General features: G+C 35.5%; 2 protein-coding genes across 8 annotated transcripts in view; one reads left to right on the top strand and one right to left on the bottom strand.

The window, feature by feature from the left end:
* The window catches only part of Vinc (vinculin), a 274,672-nt gene extending 258,942 nt beyond the window's left edge, over positions 1 to 15,730 (bottom strand). For 2 of the 3 annotated variants that reach the window (XM_090408246.1, XM_090408247.1), the window contains exon 1: positions 15,439 to 15,728. In XM_090408246.1, coding sequence (XP_090264372.1) covers positions 15,439 to 15,495 — 57 coding nt within the window. In that variant the 5' untranslated portion in view covers positions 15,496 to 15,728. Of the gene's footprint in view, positions 1 to 15,438 lie in introns of all 3 variants that reach the window. The other variant, XM_090408245.1, reaches the window with a different exon arrangement.
* Positions 15,731 to 15,799: 69 nt separating this feature from the next.
* LOC150096750 (uncharacterized) overlaps positions 15,800 to 25,165 on the top strand; it is a 326,095-nt gene continuing 316,729 nt past the window's right edge. For all 5 annotated transcript variants that reach the window (XM_090408265.1, XM_090408260.1, XM_090408266.1 and 2 more), the window contains exon 1: positions 15,800 to 15,858. The gene's annotated coding sequence lies outside the window, so the exon portion shown is untranslated. The remainder of the gene's footprint in view (positions 15,859 to 25,165) is intronic.

The raw sequence follows: 25,165 nt of genomic DNA, 5'->3' as shown, positions 1-25,165 counted from the left end.
TGTCTAAATGTATTCCAAGGGTGAGAAGGTTAAATAAGGTAGGTGTGAGATGGATGAATAAAGAGATCAAGTATGTGATGCAGAGAAAAAGGGCATTGTGGAGGCAGCATAAGAGAAGTGGAAATAATCAATTTCATGAGGTCTACAAAGACCAGGCAAGGAGGGTGACTTGGTTGATAAGAGTAGCTAAAGAGAGGTGTGAACAGCTAATGAAGCCAAAAAGAATCCTAGGGAGGTCTTTCGATATGTAGCCAGCAAAAGAAAGAAAGAATGATTATGGAAGGATGACATTGATTGGAGAAAATGGTATAAAGACAGCTGTTGCAGAATGTGTGGTGGAGATACTTAATGAGCAGTTCATAAAGATCTTTCAATCTTGTGAATGTGACTTCATGGAGAGACTGAGAGCAGTTGATGATGGGGAGGAGAGACTAACTGTAAGTGAGCAAGAGGTGTTTTGGGAGTTGAGTAAACCAGATGTAAATAAGGCTGTGGGACTTGATAATATATCACTGTGTATTCTGAAGGAAAGTGCCAGAGAGTTGACATCTGCCTTGACATATTTTTTTAATACGAGTCTTGCACTTGGTCAAGTTCCTAAGGAGTTGAAGGAGGGCAAGATTGTGCCACTTCATAAAGGAGGTGATCGAACTCAAGCATCAAACTATAGGCCTATCTGTGTGTCAGGTGTTGTGGTTAAGTTGTTGGAGAAGCTTGTGAGAACTAGGATCCAGAGTTAGGTAGACAACAAAAATTAAAGATTATATTATAATCTTTGATGGACAGCATGGATTTGCTAAAGGGAGGTCATGTTTTAGTAATCTACTTACTTATTACAATAAAGTGACTGCTTCCTTGGACAGAGGAGAAGGATACACAGTAATATACTTGGATTTCAAAAAAGCTTTTGATAGAGTACCTCATGATAAGTTGACAGTCAAACTAGAGCAGATGGGGTGATATATTAGATTAGTGCATTGGATTGGAGACTGGCTATCTGATAGGTATCAACAAGTTGTGTATGGGGGTGCAATATCCAGGAAAAAGAAAGTCACTAGTGGATTGCCTCAGGGGTCTATTTTAGGGCCATTACTATTTAACTTGTATATTAATGATATTGGCGAAGATTTGGATGGAGATATTCAGTTGTTTGCAGATGATGCAAAGTTGGGATGAACCATAAAGAGTAGTGAAGATGTTGTGGCCTTGCAAGAAGACTTGAATAAATTGAGTGATTGGGCATGGAAATGGAGATGTGAGTTCAATGTTGCAAAATGTAAGGTTTTAAAATTTGGAAAAACAAAGATGGGATGCAGAATTTATGCTTGGTGAGAATATATTGTTGGAGGTAGATGAAATAAGAGATGTGGGAGTGATAGCGGATAAGGATCTAAAATTTAGGGGACACATCGCCAAATTGTGACGACAACACAAAGGCTTCTGGGAATGATGCGAAGGACACTGACATGTAGAAGTAGGGAGATTTTTGTTCCGTTGTATAAGGCTTTGATTAGGCCACACATGGACTATTGTGCCCAGATTTGGTCACTGGGTTTTCAGAAGGATGAAGAGATGTTGGAAAGGGTCCAAAGGCAACTGACCTCTGGAATGTTGAGTATGTGGAAAGATTGAGAAGATGTAATTTGCAGAGTCTGGTGGAGTGGAGAGACATGATAGAGACCTAGAAGTTGGTAAGGGGTTGTTATAAGATCAATGGTGGAGAAGTTCTACAGAGAATAGTGGGAGAACCAGAGGTCATCCCTGGAAACTGTATAAAGAGGGCGTGAATAGGTGAGTGAGAGGTAGGTTTTTTTCGTGCAGAGTTGTGAATGATTGGAATGCCTTGCCTGAGAGTGTGGTGTCTGCAAGGAGTTCGAGTGTGTTTAAGGCTCGGTATGATGAGATGTGTGTGTGATAAAAAGGACCTCCCAGATGAGTCTTTGACTCCATGAGGTCTTGGGGTGGTAATAATAATAATAATCCCAGATTCCTTTTACAATACTTTTACTTCCACTTCCAAACTTTTCCAATAGCCTACAACATTTTTCTTACTTTTGTGATGACTATCTTCTATATGCTTTCCAAAATCCTCATGAGTGTTGATTTGCTCCTTTTAAACTAAAGAACTAGGAAAAATTCTTGACAATGTTAACAAGATCAGTAATAACAGAGGACTTAAACTCAATCCTAGCAAGACAAAGATTATGGTTCTAAAAAGAAATACAAACAGGGAAGCTCTTGAGAAAAGAGTGTACCTTAATGGAGAAAGAATTGAGGAAGTCAGCAAATTTGAGTACCTGGAATCCATTATTAATGTGAAGAACTGCTGTTCAGAAAGCATCAGAAGAATATTAGGAATTGCTAAAACAGTCAGAGACTGTTTTAGCAATTCCTAATCTGCAATGATCGCTAATTCATAAGTAATACAGAAATAGAAGACATGACACAACATAAATAAAAAAATGCATTTTAATTTGGAAAATTTTCTAGTGTTTTTTCCCTTTTTCTTTGGGGTAAGGGGGGGGCAGGGCCCCTTAGATGCAGTTGTTTTTCCAACAGCAACTTATGGATGTGAGACTTGGAACCTAAAGAAGTCAGATAAGAAAAGGATAGCTGCTTTTGAGATGTGGTATCACCAAATTGTTGAGGATATCATATACTGAAAGGCATATAAATGAATGCATGTTAGAAAAGATGAATAGAACTTGAAGGCTCCTTAAGGATATTCACAGAAGAAAGTTAAAATATTTTGGACATATTGAAAGGATGGAATGAGGACTTTTCAGAACAGTAATAGAAAAAGAGGTAAACCATTGAGATGGATGGATGGATGGTATGTGTGGAGTGACTGATCTTTAGAGAGTTGAACCCTCCAGAAAAGCATATAACAGGACTATGTGGCAAGGCCTGGTGAGGCACATCACTGAGCATCGGAGTGACTATACAGCATCTGTGGATGCCCAGTGAATGTATGGATGGATATGCTTTCCAAAATCCTCCCATGAGTGTTGTTTCGCTCCTTTTACACACAGCTTAGCTTTACTGACTTACTTGCAAAAGCCTTTAATAAGATTTCTTCTTTCCCAGAACTACACTACCTCTTTAATTATGAGTTTCAAATTTTTCAATCTTGCATTCCAAAACAGAACTGTTTGCATTTAACTGGTGATGCCCAAGTCCACATGGCTTGATTATGTTGTGTCATTGTGTTTGTTTGTTTGTGGTTTAATTAATACAGAATACAATTTCAGTGTCTAAATCCCAAAAAGATGACACTGAGTCAGAAGCCCTGGTCAATTCTCCACATTCCTTATTAACTATACGAAGGTCTCTTCCAGTTATCTAGCTTTGATTCTCAAGCGATCCCTCCATACAGAAACTTAAGTTTTATTTAATTATTAGGCTAATATTTTGTCTTAAATTATAATTTACAAGAAAATATATTATTCTTTTTATCCTTATTTTTCTGTGTGTATTATTATACTGTAGAGGGTGACAGTACATATGTTAGTACCCCATAACAGGCACACTTCCTTCTTGGACATGCATAACATCATGTATAATGAGAAAGTGAACAGCACAGATTGGGTATGACCTTTATGAAGGTCTCATCAGTAGAAGCTAGACATGTGGAAATACTGAGAGCTAACTTATTAACAGAACAAGCTCATCGATCTAGAATTCACTTAATGAGACTTCAATAAAGGTCAAAACTAGTCTAAATAGTGACCCTTCCCCACAGCAAGTATAATGCATGGAATTAAACACACTCAAGAAGGGAGTGTGCACTGCATGGGCAACATGATGTGAAATCAAGTGCTTCTATACATAAGTAGCCTAGTTGTGAGGCTAGCCTATTTTATGGACTGCTAGTCCATTGGGGCTTTCCAGCATGGATTAAAATCCAATTCTGATCCATGACAAGTCTTGTGACTCCACAGCAGTCATAAAATAATAATAATAATAATAATAATAATAATTTCTTTTTAATTCCATTTATCAAAATTTCACAAAAAATCTTCATGGGTATGGACAGCAGACTGATTTTCAAACTAAATGAGTTCTCCTTTCTTTGGTATTATGATTATCATTGTTTCTTTCCACTGTCTAGATATTTTTTCACTCCCCCAGCATTTATAATTTATTTGAGATCACATGCAACTGAACCACAATTTCGTTACTTGTCTTAAATATTTCTATTGTTATATTATCATTACTGCTTGCTTTTCTATTCTTCACTCGATGACATTCATTATTTCATTTTCAGACATTGGTTCTAATATAATATTTAAATCCTCAATTACAGGGTTCTTCCATTCTTATACTTTATTTTTTATTATCAACTTATTAATTGTTTCATATATCATCAAAATGTCACAATCTTGTCTTCATTTGTTAGAAACATGCCTTTTTATTTCATCCTTTATTGCATTTTCTTATTTCTTTCCTTTAAAATATATTTTCGTTATTACTTCATACAGCTCTTTAATGTGACCTAATTCCACAAATGAAAAGCTGCCATCTTAGTTTCTGCCATATTGTCCACATAATAATATGTGGACAATATGGCAGATATGGACAATAGAAGGGCCAATATGGACACACACATATTGTCTCTTCTTAATAATCTCTTGCTATCTCATTATATACTATCTAGAATTTTTCACTGCATTTCTATCATTCCCTCTAGGCTTTCTCTTTTCCTGCTTTTATGTCATTGTCCAAAATATGAAACTGATTCTTTATCATAAAAAATAATTAAAAAATTCTGTATATCATTCATTTTAAAATTAAACATATATCTCATTCATTGATATTATTAACATCAGGGTTCCACTGAGTCAATAAAACTCGCCGTGGAAAGTCCATACTCTCATGCAAAAAGATCACTGAACTGTGCCTTAACCACATCGACATCAATATGGAAAAAATACATTACTCCTCATACACTTTATATCCATCATATATTTCAATGTAACATCAATGGTATTACAATTTTAATAAGTACTTTGCATCCATGGTAACTTTGACATGTATACACATCATTGCTGGTTGGGTAGTTGAACTCATTTCAGTTTCTGCACTCACCACACCTTTAAGCAATGTATTCTATTTGCCTGCCACTCTCCATACCAAAGAAACTGATGTTTGTTCCCCTGCTCACACCCTCCTTAAATCATCAGCTCCCAAAGATGGCCTCTTTTTCTATCCTTGTCTTTCTCTACTTTATGAAAAATCTCCTTCACATAATCTGATAACAACCCCTCTCAATCATATCTCCTCCCCTTCTATTCATGAGACTCTGCAAGTTGCATTCCCTTCAATCTGTCCTTATATCCCACCTAGACCTGATACTGACTTAGTGAACCTTCTCTAGAATATCCTTATCCCCTTGAAAACCAAGATATCAAAATCTGCACATAGTAGTCCATATGCAGCTTGATCAATGCCTTACACAAGATAACCATAATCTCTTTACTTCTATATGTCAATGTCCTCCTTGTCACCATAATTTATTGCGATGTTCTTACAATTTTAGTAATGTGATCCCTAAACTTCACGTTTCGGTATGCCATCACTCTCAGCTCTCTCATCTCTTCCATCTCCTTCAAAGTTTCTCCATTAACTGTATGATCTGCATCCAATCTTGCTTACTAAATTTCAAGACGTTGCGCTTTGCAACATCAAGTTGACACTTCCACTCATTTGTTCATTCACATAGTCTACTGAGATGCTCTTGCAAGGCCACAACATCTGATCTGCTCCTCATAGTTCTTTCCAACTTTGCATCACTGGCAAACAACTACATATCTCCAGTTAAGCCTGTCCTAATATCATTAACATACAAGTTAAACAACAATGGCCTCCAAGACCGACCCCTGTGGCAGACTGCTACTGACTTTTCTCCTCTGGGCTAACACTCCCCATACACAATCTATTGATAAGGAGAGGTATGACAGATATTGTATGAATAGCTGGTGTATCAATATAGGATCTGCATGATGAGTCTTCTGACTCCATGGAGATATCTATATAATATAATATCAATACTAATAATTCAGGTCTCCAACAAGCAATGTGGTGGCATCACACCAGGTAATGAAATTCATCTACTACCTAAATAAGATGAAAAACAAGTGTATTTTGCAAAAAGACATTACTGTGGTATTATTATTATTATTTATTATTACTTTTTTATTTTATTATTTAGATTATTACATAACCTTTATTTTCAGCATCAATGCATGAAATACTGTATCTTTAAATATTTTAAAAATTTACCCTTTCTTTTGTAATTCTAACTGCAAGAATGTTTTAGCATGAACAGTTGCAGCAAGTGCTGAATGTTAATTCAGTAAATTAATCTTTAGTACAAAATGACATCAAGTAGACAATGAAATCATGAGCATTTAAATGGTTAACATAAACTATTCAAGATTTACCAGAAATTTTTCTATGAATAAACCAAAAAGTGAATAAAATTCTCATTATTTTTCAAAACATAACTTTTTTCATCTCAACAAATACATATTTCCTTATCTAATATGGAAAAGAAATAATCATTTTTTTCATTTTTTTTTAGTATTGTTATGTTTTTTAAATTAATTTATCATAATACAAGGTATCACATAATAATAATAATATGTGTTACTTCCTAAACACACAAACCAAAATCCTATCTCCAGAGGAAATTAAGTTTGCAGTAAATTAGAATAAAGGAATATATTATTATTATTATCAGATCTCCAGAGAGTCAAGAATTCATGGAAGGAGGCCATATACATCACTCACACCAACTATTGATACCTGTTCTCATTGGCACACCCAGGGAGGGGGCCTGGGTATCCCCCCAAAAGAAAAAGGGAAAAAAACACTAGAAAAATTTCCAAAAACAATTTCCTTATTAAAATTATTATTTTTTTATTAATTTATGTTGTGTCTTCTATTTCTATGCTACTTATGAATTAGAGATCACATAAGGTGGGAATACCCTATAGCACTCAGGAATACTGGCCACTGTGAACGTAAAGCAAATGAAGTAGTGCTTGGGTGCTACTTCATTTGCCCGAACCGGGCTCGAGGAGATCACGGGTATCATGTATTGGAGATCACTGCAGATGCTCAGTCATAGCTCATATGCAATGCGTAGTATGTATTCTCAAATCGTCTACTCAACTCCCTCCCCAAGATTAAATCCTGAGTGCGCCACTGCCTATTCTTAAACTCATTCACACTAGATGCACTTACTACTAGAACAGGCAAACTGTACCACTTGCTCACAGCTCTATGAGAGGAAAATCTAGCTTTTAACCATTTTTAACTGCACACAAACTTAACTTCTATGGATGCTCTCTCCCCTGCTCTCTCTCTTCACCTTCCATATAATGAAACATTTTATCAACCGACATCCCATAGCACTCTCCGACACATTTATAAACTTGTCTTTCTTCTGTCTACTAGTGTATGCAATCCACATAATCTAACAATCTATCCTTGTAATCTATATTCCAAATTCCCAATATCACTTTGTAACTCTTCTTTGCCCCTTTGGAACCCAGAAGAACAAATCTGTGCACAGCTGTCAGGGTGCAATGTATCAAGGCCTTGTAAAGAGGAAAAATAACTTTCATATCCTTATATTATTATTATCTGAAACCTCCAGGGAGTCAAGGACTCATTGAGGGAAGCTGTAAATTACCCAACCCAGCTATCATACCTTCCTTTGAATTCATTTACACTAGATGCACTCACTATCCGTAATGGCAAATTATTCCACTCACTCACTGCACTCTGAGAGAAAAACCTAGCTCTTAACCCTTTCTTGACCGAGAACAACCTTAACTTCCATGGATGACCCCCGTTTTCTCTCCCCACCTTTCATATAATGAAAAATTTCATCATTTGAAATGCTATAACACCCATTCAAAAGTTTATAGATCTCTATCATATCAACCTTCTTTCTCCTGTTAACCAGGGTCTGTAATCCACATACTCGCAATCTGTCCTCATAATCTAAATCCCATAATCCGGATATAATCTTTGTAACTCTTCTTTGCACCCTTTCCACAGCTTCTTTATCCCCTTGGAACCTGGGAGTCCAAATCTGTGCACAGTAATCCAAGGGTGGTCTTATCAAAGCCTTATAAAGAGGCAAAATTACTTCCTTATCCTTACATGTCAAGGTTCGCTTCAACATAGCAATTATCCTCTGAGTTGTATTTGCAACTTTTACTATGTGACCTTTGAACTTTAAATTCTTATCCACCAATACACCAAGATCCCTTGCCTCTTCAGTTTCTTGTAGCATAACCCCCACTAATATAATATGCCGCTGGAACTCTAATCAGGCCAAAGTGCATAACTTTACACTTACTAACATTAAAGTGACAGCCATTTTCGTTTGCCCAGATTTCCAGTCTATTCAAATCATTTTGTAATTGCTGAATATCAGTAGCATCCCTGATTGCCCTGCCTATCTTCGCATCATCAGCAAACAATCACATCATATGCAATGTTCATTTCAATATTGCAATTATCCTTTGAGTTGTGTCTGCAATTTCTGTTATGTGACATTTGAACTTCAACTTTTGATACCCAACATTTGATATCCACTAGAACTTCAAGATCTCTAGCCTCATCAGTTACTCCAAGCATAATCCCACCAATGTAATATGCTGTTGGATATTGCATCAAAACTTTACACTTACTAATGTTTGACAGCTAATATCATTAGCTCACACTTCCAACCTATTCAAATCACCCTGTAAATACTGTATGTCGGTAGCATCTCTGATTGCCCTGCCTATCTTTGCATCATCAGCAAACAACTGAAGATCTCCTGTCAGCTCTTTCCAATATCATGTATAGATTAAACAACAGTGGACCAAGGACTGATCCCTATGCACATCACTGGTCACCTTAAATCTGGCAGTCACCCCCCCCCTATATACCACTTTTTGATACCTGTCCTCCAGCCACCCACTTAACAAAGCCAATATTTTATATTCCAATCCATATTCTCTAGTTTATGCAACAGCTTTTCAAGCAGTATCCTATCAAATGCCTTAGCAAAGTCCAAAAGTATCACAGTGTATCATTCCCTTTATCCAGTTCAGCCATAATATTATTATAAAATATGAGCAACTTGTTCAGGCATGACTTCTCTTTAATAAACCCATGTTGTTACTTGCAGAGTATATTTTGTTTGACCACTCATCTCTATATGTGAGTTCTTAACTCTCTAAAATTTTTACAATTACTCCAGAAATACTGATAGGTTCGATAGTTAGACATGTCAGTTTTTGCATCACCCTTGTGCAATGGGATTATCATACATTCTTTCCATTCCTGTGGGATCTTGCCTGAGTCAAATCTCAAATTATACAAACATACCAAGGTCTTAGCTGGTTTGACTGAACATTTCTTTAGCATATATGCTGATATCCAATTTGTCCCAATTGCCGAATTCTTATACAGGTTATGCAGCAGCTTAGAACCACTTTCTCTTCATCCAATGTAGTGGGTAGTAGCACTGTGCACTATGTTACATATACCAGGTTGATGGATCTTGGTGAAGTGAACACTCATTATTTGAACTACTACCTCATCTGCTTCTGATATTAGGGTACCATCTGCATTCAGTAAAGTTATTTTTCCACATTCATTCTTTATTTGCAACATAACAATAAAATTCTTTTGGAATGACTTTAGCCTACAGTCAATTTCTTTTCGTATTCCAACTTAGCTTTCTGTACAATACTCTTAACTTTTCCAGCCATTATACGTTTCATACTCCTCTCATTCTTAGAATATTCCTTCCACATCATCATCTTCCTATGGATTTTTTTAATGAGATTGAACATCCATTTCACTCATATTCTATTCGTTTTCTAGGAACATATTCAGATATCACATCATTTAAGCATCTTTTTAAAGATTTCCATGCATAGCTGATATCTTTCCCATTCAATAACTGATACTATGAAATCAAAGAACCTAATTATATGTTATAATTAAGTTTAATTGAATGACTACAGCACAGAGAAATAACTAAACTCAAGATTAATAGATCCTATATTTCATCTTTGTCAGAGAGACATCATCAGTGATACAATATTAAAATTTTAATATTGTATCACTGTAAATGTGGTTTTAATTTCTTCCAAAATGAATACCACATACAAAAACACACACAAAAAAATAAAAAATAAATAAACTAAAATAAGGGGAAGAAGTTAAACTAGGAGCCTAAAGTCCTATGGAGGCACCCTGAATGGGTGTTGTTGACTAGCCTTACCTGTTTGGTATTATGAGGCCTAAGAATTAAAGATTTCTCAAATCTTGGGAAGTTTAACACAGCCATATTTATTTAGATTAGGTTCATTTTTAAATCTGCTCCTGATTCTAGAAAACGTCTTTCAAGTTTGTACTTACTGTGGTGAAACATAGTAGTGTTTTTTTTTGTTGTTGTTTTCATTTGAATCTGTACAAAGTCATAGTCACCTAGACCTGACTGACATAGCTGTGGCAATGGATGTATTTTTTGTATAATATCAAAGCTCTTAATTTATCAATATTCCCTTTTCTGGTACTTTACTGAAAAATGCTATTCTCTCCTGACATCACTGATTTTGCCATCCATACCGGCTTTTCATTTCATTTTGCCATCCATACCGGCTACTTCACTTAATGCCAATTTCTATATGGATCATTTTAAAAAACATGCTCTTGATACTGCCATTTTCAAACTTTCTATCTTAGATAAGATACGTTTGTGTTCTTTGGTTACATGACTAAGACACATTAAACTCTTTCTTCCAACAGCTAGTAACTTCAGAATCCAGTTCACTATAGAAAAAGAAATAATAGTAGCCTTTTCTAGATACACTAATCACTCTTCCCAATAGCACCCTTTCTCTCCAAGTTTACATAAAATCCACCCACACAGATAGATATATATACAAACTTTCCCATCTCCCCCCTCCTCAACAATATGGTTTTATTAAAACCCTTGTAAACACAGCCTTCAATCTCTCTTTCAACTAAAGGTTCCTTACAATCTCCTTTATTTGCAATACCCTCCTGTCCAATGGCTACAACAAAAACATCAACAAAATAGTTGTTCCTCACATCCCTCTCAATATACAGACTACAGTAACCATTACTATTCCCTGTCTAGGGCACTTCAGAAAAAATATTTAAAACTTTAAACAAATATAATCTCTGCACTGCTTTCAAATATCATCTGAAGCTACCAACACTTATCTATTATCCTAAGGATCCACTTCCTCTCCTCTCTGTTCCACACGTTTATAAGTTTCCAGGTTCTTTCAACTTATCATATTATAATTATACTGGGAGAATAATAAAATTCCCCTTGAAGAACACAAGAAATACATCTGCCGCAACTATTGTCAGTCAGGTCTAGCCAACCATGCCTTCAAAACTTTGCAGAGAATCAAACAGAAAAAACTACTATGCTTCACAGAAGCATACAAAGTTGAAAGACTTTTTTTAGAATCAGTAGGAGATTAATAAACCAACCTAATCTATATAAATAATGTTCATTAATGTTCTATTAAACTTCCCATGGTTTGGGAAACTTTAATTCTTAGGAAATATCAGGAAGGTTTTGCAAAATATTCTAAAGACTATTGAGAAAGCTTAAAAATGGTAGAAAGAGTCATCAAAAGGAATCAGAAATGATAAAGTTGACATCAAAACTGAAGATAAAGATATTGATGTTTAGAGTAATTAGTAATTACTTTGAAAGATTGCTAAAAGAAACAAGCAATGACAGCCAAGTGGTAGAAAACACTCAACAGGAATACATATCAATACTTGAAGTAGAAAAAGTCACCAAAAACCTGAAATGTGGAAAAATAGCTGGAGTGGATGATGTTCGACCAGAAATGCTCAAATATGAAAGTATAAATGTTTTATAGTGGCTATGCTCCATAATTCAGAAGGCCTGGTCAGAGGGTCAAATACTAGATGATTGGAGCAGAGCCCTCATAGTAATCTCTATAAAAAAGGAAATAAAATTGAATATGAGAATATTCTCATTCAATAAGAATTATACAAGAATTTCCCTATGGAGTGGTGGTGCTCATAATAGTGATACAAGTATACTGGAGAAAAGGCTAGGAAAAATTGTGGAAGGGACACTTGAAGAAGAGCAAGCTGAGTTTGGGCCAAATAGAGCTTGTCAGGATCAAAGTTTCATTTTAAGAGAAATAGTTGAGAAATCATAGGAATACAACAAGGATCAGTATTTAAGTTTTGTAGATCTAGAAAAGGCATATGACAAGGTGCCAAGAGAAAACCTGTTCAAAACGATATAGTTATATGGTGTAAATGACACACCGTATATTGAGAAATACAGTCTCTATTTGAGTAAATCAGCAGCTAGAATTGGAGGCACAGTAAGATGGTTTGATATTAAATCAGGTGTGAGACAAGGATGCACTATTATTCATCATCTATATGGATAGCATTATCACCCATCACTAGACATATGCAATGGAAAAGTTTGATGAAACTTGTGCTGTCACTCTTGACATTTCCAGAGCTTTTGATCATATCTGGTATCAAGGCCTTCTAAACAAACTGCCATCTCTGTAACTGGGTTGCTAGCTTCCTCTCCGGTTATTTATTGCATATCATGGTTAATCGCTACCTCTCTCGAAACTTCACCACCAATGCAGGAGTAACTGGGGGCTCTGTCCTATCACCAACCCTCTTTCTCATGTACATAAACAACCTACTCTCACTAATGCTATCTACAGCTTTTGCAGACAATAGTACTCTCCATTCATCCTACTCATTTGATAAACCACACAGATATCCCAAGCATCAAGATTATCTAAAACTAGTGCCTTAAACACCTATCTACATATATCCTTCAATGAAGCAAGGACAATCTTCTCACATTCAGTGCTGCCAAAACAGTCTTTCCTCTTCTCTCACAATCCCTTATCCTCAGTAATATACAAATCACCAAAACAAGATCAAATCTCTTTGCTTGAACTAACATTCACTCCAACCTCTCTAGCACAAACACATCTCAACAATAGCTTCCTCATCATCCAAAAGACTAGGCATTCTCTTTTGTTCAAGATGCTGTTTTTCACCCAACCAACTCTTAACAATATACAAATCCCAAATACCCCATGGATAGTTTGTAGATAAGTATTTAATACTGTGAACATGTTTGGGGTGGAGCACCTACTAAAACTTCTCTAAAAATTCTTGATGCTGTCCACAGGAGAGAAATTCGGCTCATAGACAATCCCACTATTATAGATTCACTTCAACCTCTATCTCGAAGGTGCAGTGTTTCAGCTCTGTCTATGCTACAGGCACTTATTAATACAAGAGCGGCAGCTGCCTAGCACCTTTTTACTGTGCAACTGCAAACATACCAAACCTGCTTTTCTTCTTCCTCTTTTATTCCATCTATCTCCATCTTCTGGAACAGCCTACAGCAAAAAGTAATTCCTAACAGTTATAATTTGCAATTCTTCAAAAAACAATGTTAATAAACTTCTATCTGATTCCTCAACTGCATTCCAGACATGGCACTAATGTGTTTATAGGTTCTTTTTATATGCATGTAATAAAGACAGGCTGTGTAATGGTACTTTTTTTCTGAAAGGTGCTGGGCAAATGTTATTAATCAACATTTACACAAAGTATGACAACTATTTAGTGTAAATATGGGATAGAAAAGTAATCCTCAGACTCTCCCCTACACACATACACGTCATCACAGTTGCTACTGTGTGCATGCACATACAGCAGCAGCAGCATTTAATTTATCATTTAACTGGCAGAGACTCTATAGCTCAATCAATAACAGTAATGCTATTTATTTCAAAAAGCTTCAATTTCCTGTCTAGGATATGAAAAATTATTATATGATCTTTTCAGCTGAAAATGTGTTAGCTAATTTTTACAGGGATCTGGGTTTTTCCTCTCAAAAACTCAGCTTTTCACTTATAAACTGGACTGAGACTATAGATTCTCTCTCTGATGTATTTTACGATAAGCATTCTGAATTTTTTCATTCTAAATTGAATCAAAATGTCGAATAAGTAAACCTGGGAGTTGCCAAGGGAGTTACCAAGCCAATATATATATATATATTTTTTTTTTAAATTGACCTGGTAACTCACTTGGCAACTCCTGGTTTTATTTGATTTGTCTTAATTTCAGTATGAACAGAAAAAATCATCATTTGATCAAAAGAATGCTATATCAAAACTTAAGAAATAAAGAAATGAAAATTTAATGACACTTTATATAGGTCTAACTTGGCATCATTCTATGTAGATTCATACTTGTAAAATTGTAGAGTGCTGTAGAAAACACACAGATTAATGCAAATGGAAATTCTATTTACTAAAAATAAGTGGTGAGATGATTTTATTGAATCAAAGTCCTCCCTCTATGAGTGCAGGCTCATAGAGGGAGGACTGGAGATATCTGTATAATAATAACAATAGTGTAGCATGCTAAAATTATTTCAGTGAATTCTGAAATTATGGGACTTGTTATCAGTTTTAGACTAATGCTGTGGTATTTTTTTTAATAAGAAATAATAAGAAAAAAAATCCATGCTAATTTTTCCTACTTTTAATATATATATTAAAAAAAATTTGGAACTGTATTTCTGATTTTCCTAGTGAATTTTATTACCATTATTCATATATGAAAACAAAATTTGCTGGAATTTACAATTCACATGGATATGTTAAAACTGAAAACGATTTTTTATTGAAAAGTTTAATAAAAAATAGTTTTTTTACATCCAGTATTGGAAAAAAGAAAAAAAAAAGAAAAGTAACAATAACAATAAAATCAAATTTTAATTTAGATATTCATAGGTATAGGTAAATATAAACATTTACAAAAACAAATTAAGAACAAGTAAATCGCGCAACTTAAATTCAATAAAGTTTGCAAAGAACACACATTAAGATGCAACTTTTCTCACTCCCCCTAAAACTTTCAAACTATTTTTCGAGTATACTTGGAAAACAAGTTGCATTATAAATAAATAAAGAAGTATCTGAATATGCTGTTTGTGATATACAGATAAATATTAACATCAATATATATTTTGGAGTAAAAATTATGGAGCACAATGTAAACAAATTGTCAGATAAATACAATGAATATGAGTCATTATTTAAAAAATAATTTGCCCTTTCGCTTGTGTTATTTTTTATTGGCAAAATGCAGTTAAAATAATCTGAGTATCCAAACTTCGTTCAGATGTGAAGATGGGAATTCGAAAAAGAAAACAGAAAAAGAAAAAAAGTGTCCAAAGCAGAATATCAAATGTCATATACAGGTTTTACAAATGTGGTTATTTTAATTTAACCATATACAAATAAATAAATATATATATACATATAAATCAGAAAAACCTACCTGTTGAGCGACAGGCTCTAATATACTTTCTATTGTTTTTGTATGAAAAACAGGCATTGTTATTTTCTTAATTTAGACGGATGCGGCAAATTTTAGTACGTTAGCGTTGATCTTCTCGTGTAAAGTTTTTCACTGAAGCACCGTGAAACATGCAAGATAGTATGCGCGAGTTACATATACAAAAAAACAATAGAAAAGAATTTTTAAGTATTCCGGACAAACCAAACGCAAATTGAAAGAATAAAAAATAAACACTAAATCACCCCGAAACTTTACACAGCACGATGTCACTTCCGTGAATCAGGTGGGGCGTCCAGGCGCGGTCATGACTTGAAATGACTTGGGATCAAGAGTACCGTTCCAAAAAAGGAGATGTTAGCATGTTTCTCGCTGTATGATAACTACTTGGAAGCTTTGTTGGTAAGATTACTTGATGTTCAAACACAGGAGTATAATTCTATTTGCTGTTATTTTTGCTGTTGCAAGTACCAGAAAAGTTCTGAACACAAATATATGTTGCTATTATTATACATTTGTAGCTAATTACCGCTGTTTCCCATCTCATCTCTTCATTAGTGTTATCTGTTTTAGCTACTTAGTTGTCTTTCTGATGAAATAAAGAAATAAAAAGACTATGTATTAAGTTGGGAAGTAAAATGTAATATGATGATTTGACATCCAAACATTAGCATTCTTTTCATTTATCAGCTCCCGACGAATTACTTCACATCTGTGTTATCACCAAACACATAAAAGTGATTATATTAAGACATCGCACCTGACGTTCATATTTTTGTTAAGTGTATCACAAGGGATAGTGCCTGGTATAATTTCCATGAAAAATAAATTGTCTGCAGTAATTTTAAAAAATAATGCTTATATAAGTAAAGCCCTCCAACCTTTACATTTCGTGGAATGAATTTCTTCAGTATTAAAGTTTGTCATATGCCAGGCAAACTTTAAATTAAAGAAACTGCAGATATAGTGTTACAAGGGGGGGGGGGGGGTTCTTGCGAATTATGAACTGAAGTTACCGTCACTGACCTAGCATACTTATTGGGTTAATTTTATGACTAACCTAAGTAAATGGGTCATATAAATGACACTTGCAAGATGCTAAGAGACATTATTCAAGCAAAGGAAGGAAATTAATTGATAATATGGTAGCTTTTGGACTAAAAGGTGTCAAATAATATGCTTTGTAGGTTCATGATCTTAGCCGGAAGAACGACTAATGATATGTCTGACTTCTGCAGGCAGTGTAAATCAACATCCGGTTTAATTATTTAAATAGGTGTAAAAAGATTTGGAATGTAAAACAATTCTCGAATCTGAGCTTGTCCTTTTGTAAATAGCATTTATTTATTTAAGTTAAGGGATATTACATCCCATATTGTTTCATAGCCGAATAAGAAACTCAAAGAGTTTCATGCCGAAAATATGGAGCACGCCACACCCTTGCTATGAGTTACCTCAGTGTTGCACTATCCAGGTATTTGCTTACGCTTGGACTCGCCGAACTTTATATAGTTTCTTATTCGGCTATGAAACAATATTGGATGTAATATCCCTTAACTTAAATAATTTCACGTCGCCTAATTGAAGCCTTTGGCTCTTCATATAATAATAGTTATTATTATTATTATTATTCGACACCTCCAGGGAGTCCAAAGACTCATCGAGGGAGAGTGTGCCAACAGCATCGAACGATTGACCCCTTCCAACTACTAACCGCGCTCAAACTTACTTAACTGAGACATTAGTAACAGAGGCTCTACCAATCGACCAAAATAAGTAGTAATTTATTTTTTAGCATTCAGCAGGACTGGACATTCATAAACGGAGAAGAATTGTTGAAATATAAAAAGATAAGACTGCGGATAGTAGCACTGACGGTAGTTGCGTAAGGTTATGTAAGTATAAGGCTGCCTCCATGGCGATAGTAATATCTGATGCTAATAATGAATGTAAACATACAGTACATATTCAATACAGAATCATAGGTTTTCGGAGCTTTACTGCGGCGCATTGACTGCATGCAATTTAAGGTTTTTAGGGAGCGCCATATGACTGACAGCTTGGATAGAATAAGTTATTGGTGATTTTTTAAATATAACCGTATGTAACAGTCATAGTTTTTTTTTTTTCTTATAAACTTATGTAATATAGCGTGAGGGGGGGGTTTGATTTCCAAGGTAACTCCGATGCCGAAGATTATATTCTCATAAGCTCTGTGTAAATTATCGAAACTTTCTTTTTTCTTTCTACATTACTATTATTGCTAGTAATAATAGTAATGGGACCATTATATGAATAGGGGGAGAGAGGAACGATGTAATATTTGAAGTCTTAGATTGATTTTATAGTTAGGTGATAATGATAAGAAAACTAGAATAAAAAGTTATTCTAGCAGTCAGCAAAGTCGTAATGTGGAATTGGTGACCAAGTGATTCAAATTCTATCCAAAATAATAATAAAAAGAAGAATTTCTAAGTGGAGAGGGCGTTACGGAATGACTTCAGGGTCTTCATCTGGAAATCCTATCTCATGAATTCTTCTCTCTCCCCTTCATTTAGAATGATTTGCATAATCATAATTCCCCATAGTCGAATCCTTTAATGTTCGCATTGTTTAAAAACAGTGCTGGCCAAAATGCGATTGGATCAATACTTGTGGTATGCCGAACTGTTTTTTCCTTGCCTTTCGATGTAAGAATTGTGATGTGCTTCATTAATATTTATATTATGTTATTTTTATGTGACTTCCGCCTACCAAAAGTTGTAAATATAGACTATAAATGGCTGAAGATTTTTTTTTTATTTTTTTTTTACATAATCCGAAAACTCTTCTCTGGAGACCAAACACCAAGTTACTTCAAGCCTCCAGTAAGCAGTGTCTCAACACCGGGCGATGAAATTCATCTCTTAAACATTCATGTCTAGTGCGGGATTCAACACCGAGCCTGTTGTTTTGAAGAGCAGGTATGCTATACCCATTCGGCTAAATCAGGCCAGCAAAATTATATTCGTTATCAATATTGTGTTTATACTATATTCGTTATTATTATTATTATTGGCATCATCGGAGTTCCAAAGGAGACTTATGTTCATTTAAGGTGGTAATAGTAACGGCATGAACTCTTCGAAATACCCAAATTCATATTTATACTTGGATATTCGTATTACTTCCAAGCCTCCATGGAGTCCGAAAACCCCTCACGTTATTAAAACCAAACCAGAATGGATTTATAGTAAATTTTGTGTATGACGGAAAAACCGGAGCACCACAATTATTTTTCGTATAAATCTGATTATATATACAGGGTGTTCGGGATAAATTTGACAGTTTCGTAAGGAAAAAGAAAATCTTCTTTGTATCTATTAAATTTAATGAATTGACAAAAAAACATTACAGGCAGAGTTAATTACAATACTATCAACAAGATTTACTCAAAATAACCACCATTAGCATCGATCACAGCTTCAATTCTGCTTCGGAACCTCGAACAAGCTGATGCTACAGTCTCCCTGGGAAGGGCCGCAAAAACTGTTTTAATTTTATCCATTAACTGGGCTTTTGTATTACTGGAAGTGCGATTGGTGTCTTTTTCAACTGCGCCCCATACAAAATAATCCATGGGGTTAAGGTCTGGGGAGTTTGGAGGCCAAACATTTGGACTGGTGAAGTCGTAGAAATTTTCAGACAACCATTTTTGACTTTTCCCAGAGGTGTGGCAAGGGACCGAATCCTGCTGCCATACATACGGCCTACGATTGGCTACCCTTGTTATCCAGGGCTTGACTACAGTTAGCAACTCCACGAACAAAGCCCGAATTCCAATGCCAGGGTTCTTCAACACCTGTTCCTGCAGATTTGCGAGGAATTCTGCTGTACGAACGCAATCAGATCGTCTGCTAGGGATCTTTCTTCTTGCTACATCCTCGTAGTCACCATTGCAAGTCTCTAGTTCATGCCTGATTGTTTTTACTGTATTCAGGGAGCATTGGGCAGCAGTCGTAATATCCTTATTTTGATGGCGGGCACGAATCATCATGATACAAGTTATTCTCTTCCATGATTCAGGTGGGTTCCAGCTATCCATCCTTTCTGACATCTTGTATATGAATGAAGAAGGGTCCAAACTTTTAAATGAAGAGAAGTGTGTGTTAATACATGTAACTTACGGAAAAATATAATTAATTATAAATATGTCAAATTTATCCCGAACACCCTGTATATATATATACGGGGGCTCGAAAAATTACGCAAAAACCTTCTCGCCAAGAAAATAAAAAGTATTCGACCAAGACCCCTCCCCCACTCACATACATGCGTTTGTAATGATGCCCAAATAAGTCAAAGAGGAGTTCCATAAAGTGATTAGTGGTGTTGTATCGTTGTTTGAAGAACACTTCCTTTGTGTAAGAATCATCCCAAGAAGTTAATACATAAGAAGAATAAGAACCGCAAACAACATTGATTTTTTCGGAAAATATAATTTGTTAGATTAATATTTGTTATTACAATGACCCTTTATATGACATATGCCTCTGAACTTTCTTAAAAATTTAATATAAGTTTAATATAATGCATATAAGTTCTCATCATCACTTGATGAGAACTTATATGCATCCCATAATGCAAAACACATCTCTTTGCGGACATGTATAATGCTATGCATTAAGGGAAGAGTCACTACCCAGACCGGTTTCGACCTTTATTGAGGTGCAATTTAAGTAAAGACCTCTTTAAAAATTAGGCGTAAATTACACCAACCATTTCTCAATGAGAAGGTTTTTGCGTAATTTTTTTTTGCTCAATTCTTGCGTCATTGAGGGGAGCCATCGTCCAATGCAGCGGTGGCTCTACTCAATGACAGGCTCACCCCACCACCAAGCAGAGACATAATCTCAGAGACAGGCAAAAACCTACCCGTAAGCAGAGCCTCTCACATCTCAGGAAAAGCAACCACTTCTGCGCAAAAGCACATCAGTGGGAGCCAGACCCAGAGGAGGTGATATTATGGTGGAAGTAATGGAGAAGTCATATTTACCTATACGAGTTGCCAAAGGGTGTCAACACCCTATTATTAAAATTCTCTGGATTGAGATAAGTTTATGGAAGTTTTTTCACTTGGCTATGCTACTAATTATATATTGGGTTTTATCCTTTATCCAAGTGTAAACAAACAAAGTTTGCGCCTGAAGTACTTTCAGGACTGGGGCATTATACATGTCCGCAAGATGTGCTTTGCAGTATGGGATACTAAGGCAAGTGATGAGAACTTATACCACCTTTACCACGAGTTGCCCCAATCCTGAAAGTACTTCGGGCGCAAACTTTGTTTGCTTACACTTGGATAAAGGATAAATTATATTCTTGGATAAAAACCTTTATCCAAGGATATAATTAGTAGCATAGCCAAGTGGAAAAACTTCCATGAATATTCTATTGTCTACTCTAGCTACTCGCCACAAGCGAGTGGATGTGTATATGTATATAGTTTGATTTACTCCCATGTTAAATATATAAAAATAAAAACCAATTATTTAGTTTTAAGGGGCAGGGAAATAAATTTTATCTTAAATTCTGTATAAACTTTCAAATGTTTTCCCTGACATTATGTTTAGTTTTCTAAGAAGTACCCTTCTATTTTTATTGCACTTCTGGACACCTGTAATTTCATTTACCTTGTGTACTGTGCCTAAACATATGTTTAGCAGTAGCACTTGAAAATCTTTTCTATTTCAAAGTGACATGATATATATCAGATTTGATCACCACTTATTTAAAATAAAATAGTGAAATATTTTCGTTTTTTTTTCTTTCCTTCCTACGGCAATTAAAAGAACTAATAAATTTATTCCATCGATGCCTATTTAAAAGTCTGAGAACTACAATTGCTTATGCTATGATTTATTAGAAAACTTAAGTTCGTTACAACTTATTAAGTAGCATATCAAATTGTTCCTTTTGATAATTTAAACACATATAATTGTGAAGTTCTCTAGGAGAACCAGATTTTATTATTTTTTTTTTAAAAATAAGAACGCTTTCTTCATATCTCTTGACATACTTTGACAATGCGTAGGCTTCGCAAGTTGACAACATACTGGTTCCGTATTTGGACGTGCAATGCCAATTTTTGTTTTAGATTTGTTTCGAAGAATCCATATAAGGACATCAGTCTCTTAATTGGTGAGAGGCGTAAATTTTGCACATAGAAATTTAAATTTGTTTCTTGTCCTTAATGAAAATAAACGCTACTGACAGTTGCTACCTTGACGTACTTGATGTTATGCAGGCAATCTACATAAACTTGTTGTTTTTATAGGTGTGCGCAAATTCCACTTCAATCAAAAATTTTTGTTTCACTCTAAACTCGCGTTACAGTTTTTAAGAAAAAGTGATATATGGAATCATTTCTTAGCTTTTAGTAGTAGATGATGATGTAGCATTACCAGCCATTTTATGTATTTGATCACATCATCAAAGTATTTCCGTAATGTAAGGATGCTTCCGATGCCTGCAGGTCTGAGTTCAAGTGAATATCAGTGGAGGGCATGGGCGTAAGCAGAAAGGGGGGGGGGGGGGTCTCCCCGGATCTACTTGTGAAAAAATAACCAAAAAATTAAATAATTAAATAAAAATTTATTGATGTATCTATTTGTCTCCAAGCTTTCCCCCTCCTCCCCCATGGAAAATTTTCTGCGGAGGGCATCCGCAGAAAAGCACTCGCGTGCCTTTTATGCAGTCATATATGCATGTGATAGCTAAAAAGCATAGAGTAGATAAGATAAGGTTTGTCTTCTGGCCGGTTTGCATGTTTTGAGAGACAAAAAACCGGAGTTTCCAACATGGGAAACTCTGGACTCGAAGACCGGCTAACTTATCATTCATTGAAAACACCTGATTTTTCCAGCCAAAGGGCTCGTTTAAATCAACTGAGCTATGGACGTTCAAATGACTTGAATAACATTTTTGAATTTCCAGTAACTTATAAAAATTTAACTATTAGAGGTTAATATGATCACATGCTTGTTACTCAATCACCTCATGGATCGCATATGAAACAGAGATTATTAGAGGAATGGAATGATAGATTATAAGTAAGTGGGGAATGTTAAGTAAACGTGTGTGTAGATTAGGAATAGCAGAAGTAGAAATTCAGAAAGCAGAGAATGGGATAACAAGTAATGATAGCGGAAGATGAACTTAGAAGAAAAGAGCGGTTGAAAGCATCGACGATATTGGATTTTATATAAAACGCCATGTCTGATTGGATGTTTGTACAGGCCATGATATACTGTAAGAGATGAGACTGAAATGTTTCAACAAATAAAATTAGTCAATAAGAGGCAGGTGATTCTTTTGGACGGCTTTCATCCTAATAATATTGATTGAGAGCAGGAAGTGACACATAGCAAAGAAAAATAAGTTTTGAGTACCTCGAAGACTATTACCTAACACAACATGAGGTAAAGAGAACGATTGGATCCCGCGTGTTAGATTGTGATTACATCGCTGTGAGTGCATGGTGATTTCATGCTGCCTCCCGTCATGGAGACTTCATTCAGTACTGTGGGATATTGATTATGAGGACAGATTAAGTTCCTGCGGGGTGCAGAGAGGGAGGATGAGGTGGATGTGATGAAAACATTTTTTAATACCTGCTAGGAGAGGAACGAACTAGGATCATTCATAAAATTTGAATGCGAGTTCGATCAACAGGAAAAACAGAATATTTTACTCATGGCGAGTGGACAAATATTTCCAGAGAGAGAGGGGGGTGGCGAGTATAATATCTATGAGTTTAATGTAGTGACAGGCTTTGTGTGAACTTGATGAGTCATCCCTGAAATTGTTGAGATCTTTTATTTGGCAGTTGTAAATTACTTGTAATTTATTGCAACTTGTTGATTATGTTGTAAATAAGCTAATATTACAGTGTTAGTTCGGACTTTGTGGGAGGTACCAGCAAAGGGGGGATTTCTCTTTATACATATATTTAAAACACTGCACATACACACACACACACACACACACACACACTGCTTGGAAAGAAGTCAACATCACCCCATGGGCAAGGTGCATTGTGCCATAAAACGAGTCACGTGTTTGCAGCAGCTATAAATTGGAGGAATATGACGCTTCCAAGTCAGTGCAAATCTCCATAGGTGAAATGGGTGCGAGAAGGAAACTGATGGAGTTAGAAAGAGGCGTTGTGATAGGATGCCACGTTGTAGGTTTATCTGTTCGGCAAATTGTTGACAAATTGGGCCATCCCAGGTCAACAATCAGTGATACGATAGTGAGATTGAAGCTCAGAGTCAACTGCAAGTACTACCCGTAGTGGACGACCTCCCCACACTTACCGAAAATGACCGTAGGGTGCTACGAAGGATAATATATAAAAACAATCCATACATACAAATATGCGAACATAGTTTCGACTTCTTTTTTTAAAAAAAAACTGCTTTTGTAGCTCAGAAGAATGGCAAGACATTCTCCATTCTATTGGAAAAGTCCATGGTTCAATTCTCATTACGATGCAAAGAATCTTTATATGGACGTTTTTTTAATTATTATTATTATGGTGAGTAGGCCAATCTCATACGGAAGTAGGTGGATAAAAACCCATACTTCTCCTCCAGACGTATGGGTTTTTATCCACGCATCTGAGATAAATCGACCGTAGAACTCGTACTATCACGGACAATACAAGTGTCAGGGTTTAGGATCGCCAAATAGCGGCAGTTTTTTTTTTTTTTGTTTTGTCAACTCTCTCTCTCTCTCTCTTAAAATCATCGATAGCTATGAGGTCAGTTTTTTAGTGATGGGCTTAGGATAGCCAAGACACCAGCTGCCCTCGATTTCTAAAAAGGTTTGTTGAGACTAAAAGGCAAAAATCGTTCGATTGTAACTAGCCAACCGATTCTCATAATTATTGTGATATAATCCCTCTAAGCACTTAGTTAATTTTCTTTGTACCCACGATTTTATGAACATCATTAGAACCATAATCCAATACTGCCCTAATTAAAGACATACAACGGTATCAACACTCCCTTAACTCCTACAAATGAAGCTTCTTGTAAGTAATTTACCTTTCTATTTCTCTCGTGATCTGTTCATAAAAGTAAGCATATCTATCATAACCCCTCCCCCATTAACAAAACCATCTTATGCTGTGCTCAGAAAGTTATTATTGGATACGATTACTAATTAAGTTTTTCATTTGCGATTTCCAAAAATTAGGACGAAAAGAATTCCGCCTATTAGCTAGATGCATGTTATCATTCCAGGGAACGTCACTTGGAGAAAAGCTGTCAAACCCCCCCCCCCCCAGAAAACGGAATTGTGTACATATTGTGTACATTTATATCTTAAGTGTACACAATATGGGCGCGTTTATTAACTATTGGTATGTGTACGATTGGAAGTGCCACGTAGTAATAATAATGTAATAAAACATGCTACTGGGATAGTTTTCTTTCATCCCACAAAACAGGTAAACCAGTCAATCTAGAGCCAACCAATCCAGGCTGCAATCGAACGTGTTGAATCCTTTCATCTCCTCTCGAAAATATTGCCTAATTTGTAAACGAGTCCTAGACAGTTTGCCAGAAGATCCAATGTAAGAAACATTCAAGTAGGATTGAGTATCGCATCATAATTTCCTTTATTACTACGTGACACCTGCAAGGAGTCCTACGACTCATCACTA

This window comes from Typopeltis vanoorti, chromosome 18 (assembly GCF_054136105.1).
Source record: "Typopeltis vanoorti isolate ZY-2024b chromosome 18, IOZ_Tvanoo_1.0, whole genome shotgun sequence".
Classification (NCBI taxonomy): Eukaryota; Metazoa; Arthropoda; class Arachnida; order Uropygi; family Thelyphonidae; genus Typopeltis; species Typopeltis vanoorti.
This window is presented reverse-complemented; position numbering and strand designations above follow the sequence as displayed.